The sequence below is a fragment of the Podarcis filfolensis genome, assembly GCF_964270895.1.
Source record: "Podarcis filfolensis genome assembly, chromosome: 4".
In the NCBI taxonomy this organism is placed as follows: domain Eukaryota; kingdom Metazoa; phylum Chordata; class Lepidosauria; order Squamata; family Lacertidae; genus Podarcis; species Podarcis filfolensis.
The window spans coordinates 59,707,339-59,727,540 of NC_139607.1; the positions used below are offsets into that span (position 1 = coordinate 59,707,339).

Below are 20,202 nucleotides of genomic sequence, written 5' to 3' on the forward strand. Positions count from 1 at the left end.
TAGGCCATCATTCTAGCAAGACTGTGCAACTATTAACAACAAGGCTTGCTATGCTCACTGGGTTTCTGCTATTAAGATTTTTAATTTAACTATAAATAATATTGACAACACATATTGAGGAGGATCGAATTAAAATTCTACCCCAAAATAATAACCTTGGGCCGATTAAGAAATGGCATCCAGTTCAATCATTAAACCGGAATTGAATTTTAGAGGATATGGCTCCATGATTAGAAATACCTGAACTGGTTTTAATTGCTTTTTTAAGACTGTTGGAAGAACTCTCCCCTCACAATAAGTAGAACAGAAAATGATGCTAAGAATTCTCTGTGTTCCAAATCACTTATTCGCTGGCACAGCAAGTCTTTAGATTGGTCCATAAAAACTTCAATCTTCAAACCAGTATTTCTGGCGAGGAAGTGGTTTGCGGTTTTAATCTCACAGGTGTTCAGTGAAACTTCTGGCTGACTTTTTATTTGTGTGCCCTTGGATGTACATCTAGCTGCAGAATGCTGAACATGTCAGTGAATCTTAATATTCTCCTTAATGGGACATAAAAGCAGAAATAGTAAGTAAGGTTGTTTCTTGATCATTCAGAACAGACTCAGAGAGGCTCTAGCTGTTTAAGCTTAGCCAGCCAAAAAATTTATATGTGCAGAAAGTTATGTGTGTTCTTCAGTCTAAAGTGCCATACAGAGCTGCCTTCTCTTTCTGTCTTGAAAGGAGATTTGGTGGGGCGTGAGAGACCAGGCAGGCAGAAAGAAATGGCTAGGACAAGGGGGAACTGGCTTTATGACATATCCCAATATTTGAGGGGAAGTGTCAAAGTCCACTCAACTCACTGGTTGAGTGAACGGCCTGCAGCTGACCTACTCCTATTTTGGTTTCAATAGTAAGAGCGTGTGCTTTTTTTTCTAAAAAAAATGTTTAGGGGTACTCTCATTTTCCTACTGATATTGAAATACAGTCCCTCAATGAGGCCAAACTTAGACTCACTAAATGTTTAGGGGTATGCGTACCCCTGTGTACCCCCAGAAAAAAAGCACTGGTAAGAGCAACTATGTTTATGATTGCAGCAATTTTTGCTGGAATATAACTCACATTCTAACTGACTTCTGCAGAATTATATGAGGTTCTCCCACCCAAGGATGAGATCTGTTGCACAAGCTTGTGCTGCTGCGCAGCTGGCTGAAATGGATAACATCTGAACAATGCAAATACCTTATTTTGTTTTGCTTAATTTGCTTCCTTTTCATGAGGTCTGGGCACCTTCCATAAGATAGAAAAATAGATCCATAGAATTCTAGTAGGCACTCGTTCAATTTACATTTGGATTCATTAAATGTTAGATTAGAAGGTTTCCAGCAGGCAAATATCATGTAAGAGCATCAACTGCCAGAGCTTTGCCAAAAGCAGTAAAATGTCATCACTACAGTCAAGAACACTGGGATTGTGCTGAAATATCCTTCAAATTGTTGTTGTTTTCAACATTTCAGCAGCTGCATACTTTCCAAGCATTAGTATCATCTGTTTATGTTAGAGCTGAATTGAATGTTCCACTGTGAATGTTTTATGGGAACTCTGAGGAGTCTTTGGAGGGCAAAAGAAGAAAACATTTTGGAGGAATAGGGGGAAATGATGAAATTTGCAGAGGGAAGAGGTGGGCTTAGGGCAGAGCAACTGCTTCCCCCACACAGGCTGCTGAGCCACCCCCTTCCCAAAGCCTAGCTGGTACTTGTGCAGCTTTGGGAAGGAGATGGGAGGGCTCTAGGACCCAGCTAGAGCCCCTTGCACCTCCTTCCCAAAGCCTGGGATCTCACTGCCTTTCAGAAGTCGGCACAAGGGCTGAAGATGTGTCCAATTCTGGCCTTGCACAGGGTATAAAATTACCAAGGTCTGCCCCTACAGAGGGCAATATTTTGTTTTGGCTTTTTTATCATAAAAGCAGCAGCATCAATAGAAACGTTTGCTTATGTTTTGTTTTTCTGAAACTTTTTTGCTACTGTGGTGGTAGAGGTGTTCTGCTGCAAAAATTACATGGTGGCCAAGGAGACTGCTTTGATCCCTCCTCCTCCTGCCCTGCCAAATTTACCAAGAAGACCCTATACTTGCACTAATGACATTCCCTGTTGCAAAATGCGCCCAGAACAGTGGGAGTTTTGAACACTGAGTTTTATTTATCATACCTATTTGTACACATCAGGTGAGGAAGGATGGAACACCGGAATAACAATGTCAGCTTTTGACACCACTGAAACTAGTCACTAAAAGCATAATAATAAAAACATTCATGCCTCAGAAAGACTAGATAAAAACACATCAGTCTTCAGTATGTTTACAGTTCCACCTGCCTTTTCTTCAAATATCTAATTTTAGATGAATGGTGTATGATATACCCAGCTCCACACACTTCAAACAAACAAAAGAGCTCTGAAATCAATGGACAAAGTGATGGAGTATTATTCTCTAGGGTAATCGTTACTTTTAAAAGGGTTTATTGCTTTTATGGTTTTTCTGTCCCTTCGCCAAGTAACTGGGTGGATTAGTTTCCTACCCGGTTTGCAATCTGTCACACTGAAACTTGTTATATTTTCCCCTTATTGTTCCAGGTCCTGTGGTATTAATCCACTGTCATTAAGCTTAATGTCATTAAGCTTTAACATTATCAATATCCCCACTTTTTTTATAATTGGAAATGTAACCTATCATTTCTGTATAGCACATAATGGATCACAGCACATAACAGGTAAACCACCGAATGGAACCTCTAAGCTAATGTGCTGTTTCAGGTACATGGATATATTATTTTTCTCCGGATGGTCTGGATGCATACCTGTTTAGGTTCTGAGTATGAGAGAGCTGAGCACTCATACTTCCTAAAAAAGAAGAAAGAAGTTTGTGGAAGGCAACATCTAATATAGTTTTGCCTGTAACTTTTTTTCAGTTTTTTTAATACAGTACTGTATATCTGAAATTTTAGTTATTTCCTGTGGACTCTTACAAATCATATTGTTTCACAAAGAATGCAGCATTACTCTGGCCCATATAACAGAGTAACAAAGATGCTTTCCTTTTCAGGTCAATTATATTGATCGCATGACATTTCCAAAAGTAACTCCTCAATTATAATAAGTAAGACTCTCTGCCTGATGTCTCAAATTTAGGAAAGGCATGCAGCAAGGCAAGTCTCCTGGATTTATGTCATTGTTAATTCATTTTTTTAAATCTAAAATGACCAGGAATCTATATTGCATTTCACTTTGCATTAACTTTTCCACTGATGTGCTGTTACATTTTTTTCAAATTGATTTTTCTCTAAAAATAACTGTTGATCTGAAGTTTCTTTCAGTTGAGAACAGAGTGACCACTTTGATTTTATTTCTATAATCCCCATTCATTTTCAACTTTATTTTTATGTTTTATAATGCCCTTCAGTGAGACTACCTACTGATATGTTTTTTTCTACTTCCATTTACTAAATTGTGGAGCATATCTGTATAATAAGTACTAAAAGTTTTCACAGGGGGTGGAACAATATGATGTACCAGGTGAAAACATTCCTCTTCTCCCAGGCCTTAGGCTAATTTAACAATCTATGTGTGTGTGTGTGTTGGGGGTGTTATTATTTTGCTTGTTGTTATGTTATGCATTTCTTGTGATTTTATACTGTAAACTGCCCTGTGATCCTTGGATGATGGGCAGTATATAAATTTCATATATACATACAAGCATACTGAGGCAGACCATGTAGGCCAGTAGCGTATTACTGTGACTACTGTACCTTTCTAGGCTTTCAGGCATAGGCTTTTCCTAGTCCTATTCTCTGAGATCCTTTTGACTAGTGATGCCATAGAAAACCTACTATCTGCTTCATGGAACCTAAGATTTCCATGGGGCCTTTCAGCACTTACTTTTTATAATGGCATTGTTGCTGGGGGCTTTAACTTTTGTGGCATGCTGCCATATGACGTAGTCATTTATTCAGCTGCTATTCATCTAACTTACCAATCCTTTCAAATGAATGTCCTTCCAAAAATCCCCTTTATTTTAGGCTCACTGAGGAAAGAGGAAATGGTATTTGTGATGACTCAAAAATTGCTGAATGGGGGGGGGGGGCTTGGTGCATTACAGAGCTCAAAAATTGCTGCATGAAACAGCCTTCCAAGCCTTTTCCTCTACAACACTGAAGGTCAAGTATGGCAGTAGGTGAGATATCAGAGAGAGAGAAAGAAATGTCACCCATTACCACTATCCATCTTTTACTTGCATTATTAATTTTGTGCTCAATTATTTCATCATTAAATAATTGCCTAACTTGGCCTTGAATGGCGAGGTTCAGTTTACTTTATTTAATTTTCAGCAGGGGATACAAATCTGAGAAGAGCTGGGACCATCAAACTAGCCTGTGAATCTTTGCCAAAAGGATCATATTATTGCTTCTGTACAGAAAGTTTTTTAGCATTAGTAATTGGAAACTACCCTATTAGCATGAGCTACTGCAGCTGTGAAACACTGCCAGAGTCTGGTAACACGATTATGGATGGATGGGCGCTGCCATCAAATAAGCCAGTGCCTCCTTGCTATCACTTACAAAGGTATTATTTTTATGCAGGTTTCACATGTCAAGTCTGGAAAAACTCAAGTTGTCCTGTTAAAGTAAATATAAGAAGTATATTTAATACATTCTTTTACCACTCTAAGATTATTCTTTTACATTTTCTGCTTTTCTTTCAGTTGATCATTACTAATCCCATGTGATATTTTTTTCTTTTTTAAATGATTCTAGGTCAAATGCATTGTGAAACAAGACAGAGCTCTCCATGGCAAAATCTTTGTGACAGAACACCGTGATTAAAACATACTGCATTGAAGGCAAATAAAATACCTCCTGCATCTTTCCTTCACCACTACCACCACCACCTACTTTCATACTGGGCCATGGTCACTTTGCACCCCTTGCTTTTTATCATTCTGAAAACCATATAAAATACCATGCAGAGGGAAGGAGACCAAAACTATATTAAAAGTCTAAACACAATATTCAAAACTCAAGCACCTCAAGACTTTGTGGCCAGCATAACAATCTTAGGACTATCTCAGCATGTCATTATGTGCCTCAGGACCTATGGGGCCGTCTTTCTCCACATGAACCCACCTGGACCCTGTATTTGTCATCTGAAGCCCTTCTCTGTGCGCTTCCTTCAAGGGAGGAATGGAGGATGGCAACATAGTTGGTGGCCCCCTGGTTGTAGAATGCTTTCTTCAGGGAAATATGCCTGGCACCATCATTATCAGCTTTTAGACAAATACATTTATGCTTATTCTGGCATTTGGAATCGTATGGTATTATGTTTCCATGGCCTGTTTTGGTACTCATCTTTTAGTAGGGTTGGATATGATTAGTCATTTCTATACTATGAGACATTCTCTGTAGCAAGCAATGAATAGATTTAAATAAAAATACTAGCAATAATAGTTGGTGTCCTATTGATGGGAAACAATTAACTTCACATGTTCAATACAGGATTCATTTTCTGTATTGCATTTTTTTGTGATTAATAAATCTAACCCAAATGTCTGATGAGCTGTGCTATTTTTTAAAAATTAAACATGATAGATACTAATTTCTGTGCTTGCATGGATAATGAATACCATGAACCCTGCATTGAAGCAGTAGTCAAGGGAGATTTTACAGTCACTTTTCTGTCACTGACTGTGTATTATTACCATACTTCAGTTGTTCATTCATTACCTTAATTTTGTAATAAAAGGTTTTATATACCGGATTTGATTAGATCATTTTGGTTTAGGATACCCCAGATATATCAAAGTATAAGTATAAGGTAAAACTGAAAATGATGATTTTGTGCCTTTGAAAAGATTTGCTACATATTTCTCCAGTCTGTTGGCTATGTAGTTTTTTGTGCCTTTTCTCTTAAAGTTACTTAATGTTTCACAGAAGTGGTGAGCTAGTCATGCTGTAGCAGTATTATAAATGTATGAATACTTGATAAATATGAATTCTGGTTTAATTTATGAGTGGAAAGGCCAGTGTATATACTTTTCTGAGTAGAGCTTAAAATAATAACTCATTATTAGCCTAGTTAAAGGTCAGAATGAAAGTCAAGTGTTGAAAGAAGGAAATAAACAGTAAACTTAAGTGTTAACACAAAACTTGAAGCAATGAATAGGTCAGTGAGCATGTTCAGCATTTCATATGGCGTTCGAGTTTGTGTGCAGTTCTATGAAGTTCCAATAGTACAGTTAAGAGCCATGTAGTGTGTGTTTAGTAAATATTAAAAATTCACATGTATCTGTATCTCTCTAATGCACTCAGAAACATGTCTATACAGCAATCAGGCCATGAGTATGTCTGACCAATTTGATATTGAACTTTCTACTATCAACAAACCCTTTCTAAATTAACTTTTCTCTGGTAAAAATTCAGTAGTGGAAAAACAAACTGTCTTTCAATAAAGTTCATAGTCTTCTCATTGAGGACCTCAGATTAGTCTACAAGGATCTGCAGTTTCCCCAGAACTATTTGAAATCCACCTGTCTAGCTCAGTATTGTCGACTCTGTTGGAAACTAACCATCTAGGATATCAGGCAGAGGTTTTCCCCAGCACTGTCAGCTATACACTTTTTTAAAAAAATAGGATCACCACATACAGTCATGGGGACTTTTTACACACAAAGCATTTGCTGAACAACAGAGTTATGGTTTTCCCAGGGTTTTTATTTTGAAAGCCTAACTATAAAAACCCTTGAATAAATTTTTGAGAGTAACTGAAAGAATTACAAATCTTTTCCAGTTTTGTCATTGCTATCAGAGATTGATTACTACCTGCTTACTCACCCCGAAATCAAGTGGGTCTATTGACCTGTTCAGGATGAACACATGAAAAACCACCATGAGTCTTCAGAGTGTTCTACCTATGTAACTCAACTACATTTTTTTCCCAAGGTTCCACTCCCCCTCCCTCCCTCCCTTCCTCCCCCAAGGGAAAAAACAAAACAAAATATTATCATGTGAATTTTGGGTGAAACCATCAGTAACAAATGCTACAATGGATCATGGTGTTTGACTTTGAATCCAATTACACTGGCATGAAATTGTGTATGTGATTTGCCACTGAAAAGAGACTCATTGGGTCCTCTGCCACCACTGGAAATCTTCCTCTTCCCTAAGGCAAGTATTTATATTTTTTTTGCCCTTGGGTAAAGGAACTGGCAGAGATAACCGAGAAGAGGAAAGAAGTTCTATTTCACATTTGGCCCTCTGTGAAAGGGAGCTGGACCCATCCAAAAAACCCTGAAGTCCATCAATTTGAGTAGGGAGTGTTTCACATTTTTAAAGCCCCCACATTTAATTGATCTGATCTCCTCGTGCATGGTGAATGACCACAAGAACTACTTGCCATTAGCACAATTGCATTCTAGCCCAAGTTAAATCATTAACATTTCAGTGATAGAATTAAGCACATGTATTCCACTTCCTGGCTGAAAAATTTTGCCAAGGATCCATACAATACATGGTGAACATACTCATATTTTTATATAGAAATAAGACAGATACTATGTGGACATGTATCCACAGCAATGACCAAAGGAAGAATGACTACTGGGAGGAGCACAGAGAGAAGAAACGCCATAGTACCCCTGCATCAGCACAACTGGATGCTTTCACCTGCCCCAGCTACAACAATATATGTCTCTCCTGTATTGGGCTGTACAGCTGTAGCAGGTGCTGTTAACTCTCCAACAGTTTGACTTCACCCCCGATGGCTCACACTTCCATTGTCCCCCAAGACAGACGAATGCCAACCATATCCTCTTTAATTCCTTCTGCTTTGTATAATTCTTTGGTATTTTTCTTTTCCTCAACCATTTCATTCTATGTTTCTACCCACTTCTATGTCTGTCTTTGCAAGCACGATGTGTGGTAATGATTTTGAATAAATCTGTATAAAATACAAATGAATTTGAGGATACAAACTCCATAACTCCCTAATGACATAATCCTTTTAGGTTAGACAACAAAAGCACCCTCCGTCTACTCCAGGGTTTCCATCACGACTGAGCTGAATCAGTGATAAATTAAGGCTGCCAAGTTTTCTGGGACATGAAACATTCAAAGAAGCTATGCAAAACTTGACAAGCAAGCATAGAAGCAAGCACTGTGAAAAATCACTCCTATCCTAGCATGTAGATGAGCCTCTAGTTCATAGCTATGTGGGAAGGGGGAATAAACACATGGTAATGATATTTCTGTGAGTGAATGTACACAGAGCAAAGGCTGGTTTCTGTCAGAACGTTTTTGTTTATGTAATTCATAATCTTATAAACAAGCGTTGTGATCTAGCCAGGGGCAGCCAGTCTGAAAGGGCTTTCTGGACCTGGAATAGTTTCACCAGCAGCAGCACAAAAAGCAGATGGGATGGGATTATCTACATCAACCCCAAAACTAGTCCCTAGAGGTGTAGCATTCGGCAGCACATCTACTACTCGTAAAATGCCCCCCTTCCACGAATGTGTCTGTCAATAGATCAACACCACTGTATGTCCTGTTAATCACTACTTTCTGCTAAAAATAATGTAATAATCAGCAGCTCCAGAAGACATTTTGTTAAACTCCTAACATAATTATAGCAAATTCGGGTACCAACATTTTCATCACGTACATGATGAATTTGGACCAAGTTCTACTGTCACTGTAGGACAAAGTTCTGGGAAGAGTCTAATAGTAGGTAGCCGTCCCCACTCTCTTTTATGCAACTCTGTGGGATTATTGAATAGTTAAATAATAACAGATTTCCCAGCAGAGTCATGGCACTAAAACAGATCCAGGCACAAATGAAGTCTTGAATGGGAGGCAGTAATTCCTTACTTTTTTACATAGCTCACCTACCTAAAAAAAATGCTTTGTCTCATTTGTGTCCTGCACTCGTTTTTTTCCTGGTGCTGCTACTCTTTGTGGGATTCCTTGGCATCAGTCAAACTGCTAAAACAAGAGAACATAACATACATAAGTTGATATGTAGACGTAAAACCTAAATAATTAAAATTGTCTCTCCAGTGTATACTTTTAAAATTGTATCTCCAATATATGTTTTGTAACACCATAGTCAGCACAATTTTCTTTGATGCTATTTAGTGGTGTCAAATATTCTAACACTGTTAAGCTTCTTGGACCCTAAAAACATGAATTTCCCAGTGGCGTTCATGAATCTTATATACATGACCAGCTGTCTCTATTTACGAGACCATTCCTAGCATGAAGGCAGAGGTCAAAATTAAATTTTCATACAGAGGTACACTATGCCCACATGGTAGTAAATTGACCTAATGTGATCATAAAATGCTTAAAGTGCTCGTATAAATCTTTAGATGCTCAAATTAATTTCAGGCTGCACTGCACACACTTGCATCTACCTATCTGCTGTGTACCTGGGTTTTTTTTTAAAAAAATATTTCTTTCCATGACATAATAAATGCCACAAAATAACCCTGAAGCACCTAGCCAGCAGCATAAATCATGATATCTTTGTAAAAGGAAAGTATAATTACAGCAAAATAACAGTTCAAAACTGCTTACAATTTACTTCTTGCCTTTGACAAATAGTAGAGAAAATAATTGCCTAAAGACAAAGTATAACATTGATTTAGATGACTTGTTATACATATATTGTGTAAGCTGTGGAAACAGTGCTATTTTCAAAGGAAGCCATTCACAGTGCTGACACATTAATTTGTTCAAGTTTATAAGAGTGCCCATTTATAATTCTCCACTTTGTTCTTCTTCAGAATCCCTTTGAGATACCTCTGATGCTTAGCCCTCCTAAAGAATGCTACATCTCATCAAGCCATATTTAAATGCTACTTCCTATTTTTATCATATGTGCATTATTAATATCTTGCCTTTTTGATGAAAATATGGGAAAATTTGATTCATCAAACAATAACCTTAATTCCTGTTATCTAGCTACTGCTTCTTACGGTTGTTTTTTAAGTTGTGACGGTTCTTTGTTTCTAGATCAAGCTACTTGCCCGCCAGATGCTTTGGACTGCATGAACTCCACACAGCACCACGATGCACTGCAGTCAGCATATTAGTTATGTAATATCATGGCTGCTGAATGTTTCAGGAATTCGTTTATTATTATTGCTTATTTGCATAGCAGTCAACTGGACAATATCATAGCAACTGGAATAAACTTTAATTTCTACAAAGAAAGAAGCCTTTCCTTCCTCTAGTGGTACAAGTGGGCAGTATAAGACAGTAACAGTGTTCTGACAAAACATAACATCTACTTTCCTGACTGTATATATTCAGTTCAAAAATTCATCACATAAAAGAAAGGACTTCTTCATATGCATATAATGCATAATTAACTTCTGGAATTCAGTGTCACAAAATATACTGGCACTGATGGCTTTAAAAATGGATTATATGAGCTCATGGATGAGTTTAAACCTATGCGATAGTTAAATGAACATTCCATCCTCTGATTCCAGAACTATCTAATTCAATAAATATACCATCAGGCTAGTACAACTGCTACTTTACCTAAGAAATGTTCTTTCATCCATTAGCAGTACAATACTCACACATATCTAGGTGAGCCTTGGTCAGCTCAGACATACACCATAATGGTCCTGACCCAGTGGTGCCTTGCAGATTCAAGGGTTCTAATGCTCACAGAGAACTCCTCTTCTTGCAGGTGTACCTTTAAACAGAAGAAGTTACAGGAAGGCATGGGAACTAAGGTAGTTTGCCTTAACTATTGGCTTCGCCTAAACTCAAATCCCCCCGGTCTAATATACCTAGTGCTGCAAGATTGTCACAAGAGTGCCTGGACTAAAATTGTCTATCAAAAACTTCACCACAACAGCTACTCATTTTGGGTTTTAGTAAAGCAAACCATCTAATTTGTCAGCACCTAAATGATATCGGGCATCAGAACAACTTGGCCACAATAAGGAAATTTTGCCCATGGTATGACTATTTCCCACCTTCCCATTTCAACCCTCTGGCACTCTATCTGCATAATCTAGCAATTCTAAAATATAGATGTACTTTTACTCTTGCAAGATTGAATGTATTGCTCTCGGCTGTACTTGAAGGATGATTCCAACAGATTCCATATGAAAAACGCTTATGTCCCTGTGGAGATGGCAGTACCAAATCGGTGGCGCAAGCCCTTCTGGCTTGCACTTTTTATAAAGACTTGAGGAATGAGATTATCACCGCTCTTTTATTGTCCATTCTGGGTCGCCAACCACTGCCACAGTGTCATTTCTCTTGGCAGATCAAGATGAGCAGGTGACAGCAAACGTTGCAAGGTTTTTAGCTGGGGCAATCAGAATAGGATCCACTATTTGACTATTGATTCAAAACCCTAAAATGTATTTTATAAAATTGACTTTTTATTTCTATTCTTTGTATATAGTATTGTGGTTTTATTGCTATGGCCGATGGCTGGCGCAAATAAAGATTCATTCATTCATTCAAGGTGGTTTGGCCAAAGGCTTCATGGAAAACATGGATTCTAACAAGGATTAGGAAGGAAGGAAAAGAGGTGAAAAAGGAGTCTATAGAAGTGAACAGGGAAACCTGCATGCACAGGATCACCATGTCCACACTGAAGCCAACAAAGAGCTATGGTTTGGGACAATGCAGTAAATTTACTAAAGGTACAGTGGTACCTCGGTTTTCAAACGTAATCCGTTCCAGAACACTGTTCGAGTTCCAATATTTTCAAAAATAAAAAACTCATTATGGAAGCCTCAAAATGGAAAACTCAGTACAGAAGCCATGTTTCTGGTTTGACTTCTGAGGCGCGTTCGAAAACAGAAGCATTTACTTCCAGGTTAACGGCGTCCGAAGACCGAAATGTTCAGCAACAGAGATGTTCAAAAACTGAGGTACCACTGTATTTTGGTATTTTCCACTTTCTCCTTTATGGCTAAACCTAATATAAAAATATAATACTATTAAATAGTCATAACCAAAGGATTCATTTTACACACACACACACACACACACACACACACACACACATATACAGGGGGGAAAATGAGTTGAGGAATCATAATCTCAATTTTAATTAGACAAAAAAATTGTAAGTTGCAAAATACCTCATTATTCCTGTGGGATATTTCACCTGCTGTTGCTACCATTATGAAGGCAGTGGGGCAGGCAGGGAGTGGGGGTAGAACTGGTGATGGAAGGAAGGAGGGAAATCTATGTGAGGTATGGGTTTATTCTACATATTTTTTGAAAGATTGTCAGTCGTCAGTGCAGAATATTTTTCAAACTTTTGCTGTGAGTTAAATGTTATTCGCTCAATAAATCAGCATTTCCATGTTGTCTTTCCTTACAAACATTTCACTACATATTTATTTACCTATTCTGTCTAATTCTTTGGACCTGTCTAGGTGTATGCAGATCTTTTGGCGAATGCATGAGATGCCAAAAGGAAGAGTTGGTTGTAAAGCAGCATTTTCTCAAATGTACACACTCTAATACTCTGTTCCAGCCTCTGCTTTTGCTGAGGGAGAAGCGCACCACTGCTGCTCTGCTGCTACCCTCTCTCTCCCTTGCCATCATACCTCCCCTTGATGCAACTGAGTGGGGAACTGTATCAGATGGCTAGCCATAGCACTGCATCACATTCAAGCCATTTGTGTTTATTTACTGCATCACGTCTAACCCATTTGTGTTTACAGCCTTGATGCACCAAGAAGGCCCACATCAGCTATCTCAAACTCCTCATAGACATTCATTTTGGAGAATTAACACACTGTAGTTAGTGCATTACATCCCGTTTTAATGTGGCATTGTAGAATGTTGGGGGTTGGACTCGATGGCCCTTGTGGTCTCTTCCAACTCTATGATTCTATGACTTAATGAGCACTTCCTGCTGTAATGGCATAATGGTGACTCTCATCGCTTTGGAATAGTAATCTAATGTCAGCACAGATGACAAGGCACTCATGAGTCTATGCATATGGCATAGACAAATTAGCAGAGCTAGGTCACTAGATCATCAACATGTACAAGAGTATATGTACTGTGTCACAATGGAAAGGGGAAATGGACGTACTAGCTCCTTGTTAGCTTCTGCAAACTACTAAATCCATTGTGTGCACACACCTTTTAGGCATATAGACCAAGAATTTCAGGATTCATCAACAGGAACCATTAAGAATTAGGGCAGCTCTGCAATACCACATCCTTTCTTTTGCATAAGCACACCCAGAATGCCATGTCTGGGTGTCAGATGTAGACTCTAATGAAATCTTCTGAATATTCTTATTTTCCTATAGTTTTAAACAGTGCGTTTTTCTGGGGGTATGCAGGGGTACGCATACCCCAAAGCATTTTGTGAATCTAAGTCTGGCCTCATCAAGGGGCAGTATTTCAACAAGGGTAGGAAAATAAGAGTACCCCTAAACATTTTTTAAAGAAAAAAGCACTGGTTTTAAATGAATATGATATGTATGTTTGCGCATGACAAATAGTCATGGCATAGGCTCCTAGCTTGCACTTGATTTTGCAAAATAAAAAAAAATCCTTCCAGTAGCACCTTAGAGACCAACTAAGCTTGTTATTGGTATGAGCTTTCGTGTGCATGCACACTTCTTCAGATACCTGATTTTGCTGGTCATGGGAGTTAACATGGATTCAGAGTATTGGGGATTTTTTTGTAGATACCAGTATAAATAGTGGTGAATCTATAATTGACTCAGAAGTGATACAGCAGAGGCACCTCTCAGGGTGTTCAGTAGTCCATTTATACTATTGTAAAGGAACATTTGGCTTCCTTGACTACACTTCTAACAGAATCATGATCTATGAATAATGTTTTCTTTTCAGTAACATGAAAAGAGCAGGTATAGCATAGTAAAAAGGAACTGTGAACAGCAGAACCATGACCAAGCCATTCCCTGTGTCTGCTGAACAGCCTCACTCTTGAAAGAACAATTTTGCAGCCTGCCAGCGAGCTTTTGCCAGAGTAGGTCTGACGAACCAAGAAACACATTCTCTGACATGTAAAAAATTATTGATTCTGCCAGTATACTCAATCAATTTCAGCAAGCAAGATAGACCACAAGATTCAGTACATACATGGAGGAACCACGAAGACTCTTCCTTTTGGATATAATGCAATTAAAATGATTTTATGCATAGTTAAAATGTTTGCTTATACAGAAATGTGAAATGCATGCTAACAAATAATATAAAAGCTTTATTAAAACTGAAACATATTGCTAGACAAGGTGGCATTTCTATTTTCTTGAACAATAGAAAAACTGTGTATATCTAAATGTGACTTAAGTGCTTTGAGAAATTGCTTTTAAAACAAACAGTGTATTGATATATTTTCCTGTTAACTGAAATGGAATCAATTGTAACTTTGCTGATAGGGAGGCATTGTGGTACAACCATTCCTTTTTTAAAAAAGGTTTTAAAATACAAAAGCCATTCATAAATATGAAACGGTTATGACTATGTTAGTCTCTTGACCTAACACACTGGTAGTCATATATTAGATTGTTCCAATGCTTTAATGAACATATAATTTTACATTTGAGTAGGAATGGAACAGAAATTCATTTTAGTTTGCATTTTTATGTGGATCTACCTAATCTGCACTTCTTTCTGAATTTTGTGATGCAGTTTTACAATCCAAATATATGTACAAAAATGCAGTGTGTACAAGAACCAGCCCAGCTGGAGCATTTGATGCACATGGAATGAGAGACCCCCTTTTCATGCCACTTCCCTCTGGCCAGTGTGAGCTGTCTGTTTGCAAGCTCAATTCAGAGGAGAAATGTGGCAGATAAAAATAAGGGTACTGAGTCAAAGTACTGCTCATGACACAATTGTTAGCTATAGACAAACTTTCATCACAATAACCAGGTCCACCAGAGCCCAGGCAGACAATGGGTTCCTCTTCTAATATGCAATACTCCCACAAGATTAAAATCCCAGAATTGTTGTTGTTTGTTGTTGTTTAGCCGTTTAGTCATGTCCGACTCTTCGTGACCCCGTGGACCAGAGCATGCCAGGCACTTCTGTCTTCCACTGCCTCCCGCAGTTTGGTCAGACTCATGCTGGTAGCTTCGAGAACACCATCCAACGATCTCGTCCTCTGTCGTCCCATTCTCCTTGTGCCCTCCATCTTTCCCAACATCAGGGTCTTTTTCAGGGAGTCTTCTCTTCTCATGAAGTGGCCAAAGTATTGGAGCCTCAGCTTCACGATCTGTCCTTCCAGTGAGCACTCAGGGCCGATTTCCTTAAGAATGGAGAGGTTTGATCTTCTTGCAGTCCATGGGACTCTCAAGAGTCTCCTCCAGCACCATAATTCAAAAGCATCAATTCTTCGGCAATCAGCCTTCTTTATGGTCCAGCTTTCACTTCCATACATCACTAAAATCCCAGAATACTGTGCATTAAATAAAAAAGTTGCAAAAAGGCTATTCCTGTGTAAAGGGTAAAGGGTAAAGGGACCCCTGACCATTAGGTCCAGTCGCGGACAACTCTGGGGTTGTGGCGCTCATCTCGCTTTATTGGCCGAGGGAGCCGGCGTACAGCTTCTGGGTCATGTGGCCAGAATGACTAAGCCGCTTCTGGCAAACCAGAGCAGCGCACGGAAATGCTGTTTACCTGACTATGCCGCTTCTGGCAAACCAGATCAGCGCACAGAAATGTTGTTTACCTTCCTGCTGGAGCGGTACCTATTTATCTACTTGCACTTTGATGTGCTTTTGAACTGCTAGGTTGGCAGGAGCAGGGACCAAGCAACAGGAGCTCACCCCATCACAGGGATTCGAACTGCCAACCTTCTGATCGGCAAGCCCTAGGCTCTGTGGTTTAACCCACAGCGCCACCCGTCTCCTGTGTACATGCTCATAACTCCAGACCTTCCAAGTGTCCCTATTTTCTAGGGACGTCCCTGATTTAGAAAAGCTGTCCCAGTTTCTGATTTGATCCCAGAATGTCCCACTTTTCCTTAAGATTTCCCTATTTTCATTGGAGAAATGCTGGAGAGTATAGTAGGATGTCCCTATTTTCGTTGGAGAGTATGTTGGAGAAATGTTGGAGAGTATAGAGTTATTCAACCCCCAAGCCATCTGAAGACAATCCTGACATCCCACCAGATGTCAAAGAGAAAAACAACTACCAGACTTTTAGAAGACATCCAAAGGCAGCCCTGTTTAGGGAAGCTTTTAATGTTTGACGGACTATTGTATTTTAATATTTTGTTGGAAGCTGCCCAGTGTGGCTGGAGAAACCCAGCCAGATGGGTGGGGTATAAATAAATTCTTTATTATTATTATTATTATTATTATTATTATTATTATTATTATGGAAGGTTGGTATTTTTGTGTTTTTTTTAATTCTAAAAAGTTTTATTGGTCAGACATACAACGCAAAAATGTTTTAAACACCTATATGCTGTGTTCATCTCTAAAATACCAAGGAGAGAAATAGAGAGATCAAGTATCAGGGCAGGTAATAGAAAAGAAGGGTGTGTGACTGGAGGCAGGCCAGAAAAAAAACCCAAGTGCAGGCCTTTTGAAGAAAGGCATGTTTCCTCTGTGGAGGGATTTGTAAACTTAGCCACTGTCTAAAGGAGTTGATGCAATTCCTGCTCACTGTGGCCTTGATTTTGGGTCAGTGGTAGAAAGAAGGCCAACTGGTGCAAGCCAAAAGAGGAAGCTCTCAAAAGCAGTGCTGGGACTCTTGTGCAAATAGGTAAATTGTACAGCTTAAATCTCATCATCCATTACCTTTTACTAAGCACAGATTGTAAAATTGGGACAGGCTTATCAACTCCTGAGAGGCATCAAGACCTGACTGCAATTACTAGCTATTCTGCCAGCAGCAACTCATCAAGACTTAGCTGTGTTGCAACAGAAAACTGTCCTGAAAAGAAGGCACCCACTATGCTAGATTCCCAGGAAATGGGTGCTCAAAATAACAAGGAAGCTCCCATTGCTAAGCCTTCTGGAGACCTGGAACAAAGGAGGGAAACACAGGGTTCTTCTTTATGCAGCTAGACTAGGTTTCTGTCAAGGGTCAGAGGATCCAAGGAGCAATGAAGAAATACTATGACAGAACAGAGCTGTAGTTTTGGAAACCTTTGCTGGCAGCTTGTCCCATGGAGCCCACACGTTTCTGTGGCGCGTCTCTGCTCCAGGCCTCCAGGCTTCCAGCTCCAGTTAGCAGAGTAAAGCACACAGCGGTCAGAAGCAAGCAGCCTTGTGTGCTCAATAACTCAGGCAGACACTCGGTATCTTCCTTATCTTACATGTAGCTTTAATCTCGTACAGATCAACAAATCGTTAATCTCCCGGTGACATACAGCTCATCTTCCCGAGCTTCGCAAACTGCGTCTCTCTCTCTCTGTCTCTCTCAGAGATACTGACCACTCCCAGTGTTCTAAACACGCCTCTGAAGAATGTGAGGCGTCACTCAGAACTTCTTAACCCTGTAAGTTCTGACTCTCACCATACCCCCTCTCGCATCACATTCTGAGAGGACTTGTGAGCACACCTTTACAGACCTCTGTGTGTCCCACACCTTCCCACCTGCCTGTTGAGTTTCCTCACAAATCTCTGGTTCGCACTGTGCGAGACCAACCCACGCATTTGTGACTCGAAACCTCTCAGGTGGAATTCCCTTTGTTGCCTGTGAAGACCGCCTGGGCACAAACTGGGGTTCTTCTCCTGACCCACTGGGGCCAGCAAGTGCGTCTTCTTCATCAGACTCCCCCTCTGACTTGACCCGTCTGTGAGCTTTCTCCATCACTCTAACAGGAGATGAGGGCTCACTCTTGGACACTCCTTTCACAACCTGTGGAGACGCCTCCCCCTGGTCCTGATCCTGATCATCGACCAGTTCACCATTACCTGGCTCTCCCTCCTGCTCAGATTCGGATTCAGACAGACAATCTGAGACAATGTCATGGCTGACTTTGCGCCTTGAACTATTTCCCTGCTGCTCTTTGAACTCAGCATGCTTACTGACCAGAAGCTTGGTCTGATCACCTTCTGGGTATGCAAACCTCCACCCCTTTGTCGCGGGTTCATACCCACAGAAGATCATTTCCTGGTATCTTGGACCACCTTCTTGCTGCAACCACTTTGGTACAGGCACCATGGCCCTGCAACCAAACGAACGGAAGAAATGCACCTGTGGCTTCTGTCCGTTGAGCAAGAAATACGGGGTGTCACCTACCACTGCATTGTAGCACCTGTTCATCGTGAAATTGGCCGTTTTTACTGCCTCCCCCCAGAAACTGTGAGGCAACCCAGAGTCACTCAATAGGACCTCTGAAGCTTGAATCAGAGCCTTACTCCTCAGCTCTGCCACGCCACTCTCCTGAGGCGAAGTCACCTTGTGACGTATCCCCCTCTGGCGAAAGAAACTCTTTAGAGCAGACCCAGTGACCTCTGAACCACGGTCACACTGGAAACCTTGCACCTTGGTGGAGAATCTCTGTTCCACCGCCGCAACCCAATCTTTGATCAGTTGCGTTGCTTCCTCCTGCGATCGCAGCGCTAAAGCCCAGGAGTTCCTAGTATAATCATCAATCAAAATCAGCAGATGCCTGGCTTTGCCCAGACTTGGCTGAGGCATAGGCCCAAACAGGTCTGCGTGCACAAGCTCAAAAGGCTTTGTGGTTACCCTCTCCATCCTGGGATAACTGCATCTCTTGCTCTTGGCTTTTCTACAAGCCCTGCAATTTAGGGTTGCACCACATTCTCTTACCTTGCACCCTTTGGTGCATTCTGATAACATCTGCAAGTCATCACAAGACCCATGTGCAATCCTCTTGTGCCACACGCATGCACATGAAACATGAGTGTTCCCCACTCCCTCCAGAGGTATTGTTTCCAGAACAAAGAGGTTGTTCTGATTTTTCTCAACACGTACCAGTTGCTTCCCCCCTCTGGAAATTGTACAGACATTGTTCTCAAAACAAACCATGTACCCCTCCTGTAAAAGACCCCTCCTGTTACAAACCCCAACACGAAAAGGACTCTGAATTGTTAATCTCCATAGACATATCAGTTGCTTCATTATCCCAAATCCCTCCTACATCACCCACAAAAACTTGTCAGCTGCTCTTCACTGCACAGGGTTCTCAATGTTATTGTGTTTGGATCCCATACAGTCCATGGAATTCTCTGGTTGCAGACCCATGGAATGGACCAAGCCTTTGATGTAGACTAGGAGGCTAGGATGTAGACTGATGCAGCTAGGAGGCAGGAAGCTATCAGGTTCTGGGTCTACATTTTCAATAATGTCCATCTGGTCTCTAGGACCATCCCAATTGATGTGGAAATGGGTGACTCTGAGGTTGGATGCCAAGATATCCCTCTGTAGCTGGGAGAAGTCTGGCTTGAGGGGTGGGTTTTCTCTTAGCTCAGGATCCATATATTCATTGTTGACACAGTATCCAATGCGGATGAATTCTTGGCCCAGATAGGTACAAGTGATAAGTATTCCTGTAACTCCCACAGCATCACTTTCAGGGATTAGATCAGGGTTGGGGGCATTGGCTTCAAACACAAACATATGCCTCCCAGCTGGAACAGGTCCCACCAGCACTGAGTCTAGAACTTGGTCATATTCCTCACTCTCTGCAGAGCCCAGATAGATGATCTTCCACTCCAAATTGTGAGGCAACACCTCCCCGCACTCAAATTGCATCTGGAAGCAGAGCAGGTGGCCAGGTTCTCCAGCAAAGAAACTCCCAGGACAGACACCCGCGCCATGACAGATCTCTTCTTCCCCCCCCACCCGACTGCCTGCTTCCTTCTCCCTCCATAGGGAAGGTTTTTAAAATGTTTAATGTGTTATTATGTTTTTATATATGTTGGAAGCTGCCCAAAGTGGCTATGGGGGAACCCAGTAAGATGTGTGGTATATAAACAGTAAAATTATCATTATGGAATGTGACGTCCCTGTTTTCATTGGAGAGATGTTGGAGGGTATGTAACTCATAACATTTACTGGCTTACTGGCTGGAGAAGCAGGAGCGTGAGGGGTGAGACTACAGCCACAGAACTTTTCTCAATTTGGGCACAACCCGCCATTAGTGTGGAAAGAAAAACTCTGCACATTCTAATGACAGTGACATGTGACCAAAAGTGCAAACAATCAGCTACCAACCTACACTT

The 20,202-nt window shown here is 40.5% G+C and overlaps 1 protein-coding gene and 1 pseudogene across 2 annotated transcripts in view; both read right to left on the reverse strand.

The window, feature by feature from the left end:
* Positions 1-10,615: 10,615 nt before the first annotated feature.
* Positions 10,616-20,202, reverse strand: part of LOC310761615 (uncharacterized protein) — a 123,015-nt gene continuing 113,428 nt past the window's right edge. Inside the window, exon 5 of the mRNA XM_083611793.1 lies at positions 10,616-10,730. Within this exon, the coding sequence (XP_083467919.1) occupies positions 10,638-10,730 (93 nt within the window). The 3' untranslated portion in view covers positions 10,616-10,637. The remainder of the gene's footprint in view (positions 10,731-20,202) is intronic.
* Positions 19,048-19,797, reverse strand: LOC310761704 (histone chaperone asf1b-B-like; annotated as a pseudogene). The gene has a single exon. The product of its transcript is annotated as a histone chaperone asf1b-B-like (transcript).